The sequence below is a fragment of the Oxyura jamaicensis genome, unplaced genomic scaffold (genome assembly GCF_011077185.1).
Source record: "Oxyura jamaicensis isolate SHBP4307 breed ruddy duck unplaced genomic scaffold, BPBGC_Ojam_1.0 oxyUn_random_OJ69292, whole genome shotgun sequence".
In the NCBI taxonomy this organism is placed as follows: Eukaryota; Metazoa; Chordata; class Aves; order Anseriformes; family Anatidae; genus Oxyura; species Oxyura jamaicensis.
Window position 1 is genome coordinate 601 of NW_023309309.1, and position 2887 is coordinate 3487.

General features: G+C 70.9%; 1 protein-coding gene across 1 annotated transcript; it reads right to left on the minus strand.

Moving 5' to 3' along the window:
• Positions 1-1793: 1793 nt before the first annotated feature.
• LOC118159277 (receptor expression-enhancing protein 4-like) lies at positions 1794-2647 on the minus strand. Its single transcript, XM_035313881.1, has 2 exons — positions 2101-2647; positions 1794-2018 (listed from the first exon to the last, which is right to left on the minus strand). The coding sequence occupies exons 1-2, from the start codon at positions 2620-2622 to the stop codon at positions 1953-1955; spliced, it is 588 nt and encodes a 195-aa protein (XP_035169772.1). The 5' UTR covers positions 2623-2647; the 3' UTR covers positions 1794-1952.
• Between the last annotated feature and the right edge of the window lie 240 nt (positions 2648-2887).

The following is a 2887-nucleotide window of genomic DNA, read 5'->3' on the forward strand; positions in this document are numbered from 1 at the left end:
GGGGGGGGCTGCAACTCGCACGGCTTACGTGGCCCCTCGCAACCCCGGCACGAGGAGGGCGCACCGCTGGGACCCTCGGGGGGACAGATCCTGCCCCATGGTGAGCTCGGGGACCCCACGGCGGGGGTAACGGGGGGGGGGGGCAGCTCCCCCCCCTCCAAGAACCGGGAGCGTGGCGGCGGGCGGGCGAGCTCAGGTCAGGCACGTAATTGCTGCGCTGGGGCGCTGCCAGCCGGGGCAGATTACGGCTCTGCTGACTGCAGCCTGGCAGCGGCCCCCGAGCTGACACAGCCGGCACCCGCGCTGCCACCCGAGGGGGCTGCCTCGGCCCCCGGGGAGGGGGTGGGGGGGCAGGATGGGGGGGCTGCTCGCTTGGGTTCCTCTCCCCTGGGGAACGTTAGGACGGCGCCAGAACAAGGAGCGGGCAGCGGGTGCCCACCCTCGGCACCACATCTCCGGAGAAGGCTCCGCGCCCCGTGCCTCAGTTTCCCCAACCTGCGAAGGGAGCAGGACCCCACCGGGCTCCCATCCTGGGGGGGGGGGGGGGACGGGGACGTGATGTTCAGGCTCTGACACCCCCACCGTGCCCCCCGGGGGGCTCGCAGCACCCACCCTGGGCTCCAGCCCCACACCCCAGCGCCGGCATCCTCCCGGGGCCGTATCCTTGGAGGAACCGAGCTCCCTAAGCGGCTTTCGGGGGGGATTACGGGCAGCCCCCCGGCCCTCGCCCTGTCCGCACCCAGCCTTCCTTCCCCGCTGCTTTAAGTAATCGTCTCTGAGACAGTTTTACCCGGCTAATCCGGCCACCTCCACCTAAGCTGCTCCAACGCCCCTGCCTGCCCCCCGCCGGGGCGCAAACGCTCCCTGCCCTGGGAAGACCCCCCCGGAGGCAAGGGGCAGGGCTCGAAAAAGAAAATTGTTCCCAGGGACGAGGGCAGGAAGCAGCGGGAACGAGGGAATGATGCTGGAGAACGGCACCGGAGAGCTCCCGGCGATGGCAGAGGCGGCGTAAGCAGCGCCGTCACCTCGTGCCACCCCACGCAGGGGGGGGAAGCCCCCCCCCCCCCCCCCGGAGGGACGGAGCAAAAAGAGGCTGAGAGCCCCGGGCAGGGCTGCGAGGACAAAGCGGGGCCGGGAGCCAGAGCGGGGCCACATCTGCCTCCAGCCCTGGCTGCACGCCGCGGGTGTCCCGCAGCGGCTGCTGCCACGCCGTGGGGGTGACGGCTACTGCAGGGCCACCCCGGGGTGCTGCGTCCTCCAGGGGACAGGGACGGGGTGGAGGCATCGGGGACACCGATTTCTGAAAGGCTGGAATCAGATTTATTTGTCTTTGTACAAAAATCCCCCCCCCCAGCGAGGAGGGGAGGGCGTTAAAAGCCGCGTGGTGCCACGCGCGGGGCACGGTCAGGCACCGGTGCTCCGGGTTCAAGTAGAGAGGAAAAAAAAAGGGGGGGTGGACCCGTGGGGGGGGGGGGCCACTGGCGGTGTCTTTGGCTTCACGGGGGATTGATGGAGACCGGGAACATCCCCACAGCGGCTCCTGGGGGAGAGGGGACGCGGGAGGAAGGCAACGTGGCAGCGGGCGAGCAGGACCCTCGGGGACCCAGTGCCAAGGATGGGGCTCCTGTAGTGCTCGGGGAGGGGGGAGCCAGGCCCCCACGGGAGAGGCGCCGGCGCCCCCCCGCAGCAGCAATGTTCAAGGGAAGAGGGGGGCACAGCTGGGAACAGGATGGAGCCCCCCAGCCCTCCACGAGGCACCCCCGGGGTGCGCGGTGTGGCTGGGACGACGCAGACACCAAAACCTAAGGCACGCGCGGTGCAAGGCAGGAGGGAGCCCTCACCCCGGGGGGGCTGGCGGCACAAACCCCGGCTCCCCCCCGGGCGCTGCAGCAGCAAACTCAACAGGTTAAGACTCCAGGCGATGCTTTTCCCCGGGGGGATGCAGCGTTAATTTAACTGTCCTGCCCCGTCGGAGCCGGCTTCTTCCGAGCGCGGCCGCGCACCAGCCGGGAAGAGCCCTGGGGTGGGGAGGAAGGGGGTCAGATCCTGCCGGGCACAGCTCGGTGCCGGCGGTGCTGCCCCCCCCCCTCGCCGCGATACCTCTTTGCCTTGGGGCTTCTTCTTCACCGTGCGCAAGCTCTGGCTCCGGGAGAGGGGTCTGGGGTCCCGGGGGTGAGGGGTGGGCTTGGGGGAGACCTGCGAGTCCGACCAGCACTCCTCCTCCTCATCCGTCTCGCTCTCGCGGCGCGGCGCCGCTCCGCAGGCTGGGGCCAGCGGCCACCCGATGGCTCTGGCACAGCCCCCCGGGCCCCGCGGCCACGCTGCTCCCGGCTCACCGGGGGGCTGCCTGCGGCTCTCCTGCTCCTCCAGGTACAGGGGGTCCCGGTAGTGCACGGGGGCTTCGTCGGGGAGCGAGCGCAGGTCCTGCATGCTGAAGCTGCGCAGCCGCCCGGCCAGCGCACCCTGGCTCTGCGGGGTGGGGGAGAAAGGGTGGGAACGAGGCACGGCCACACGGGGCAGAACCCAAAGCAACGGGGCGACGCCGGCCTGCGGGGACCCCAGCCCCATTAGGAGACCCCAGATCCACAGGGAAACCAGCCCCATTGGAGACCCCAGCCCCATTGGGGGACCCCGGATCCACAGGGAACCCAACCCCATTGGAGACCCCAGCCCCACTGCGAGACCCTGGATCCACGGGGAACCCAGCCCCATTGGAGACCCCAGCCCCATTGGGGGACCCCAGCCCCACTGGGGGACCCCGGATCCACGGGGAACCCAACCCCATTGGAGACCCCAGCCCTACGGGGAGACCCTGGATCCACGGGGAACCCAGCCCCATTGGAGACCCCAGCCCCACCGGGGGAGACCCCAGCCCCACCGGGGGAGA

Coding starts and splice junctions, on each gene's coding strand:
- LOC118159277 (XM_035313881.1), bottom strand. CDS start 2,622: ATGGGGCTGGGGTCTCCAATGGGGCTGGTTTCCCTGTGGATCTGGGGT. Junction 2,019..2,100: donor AGAAGCCCCAAGGCAAAGAG/GTATCGCGGCGA, acceptor TCCCCACCCCAG/GGCTCTTCCCGGCTGGTGCG.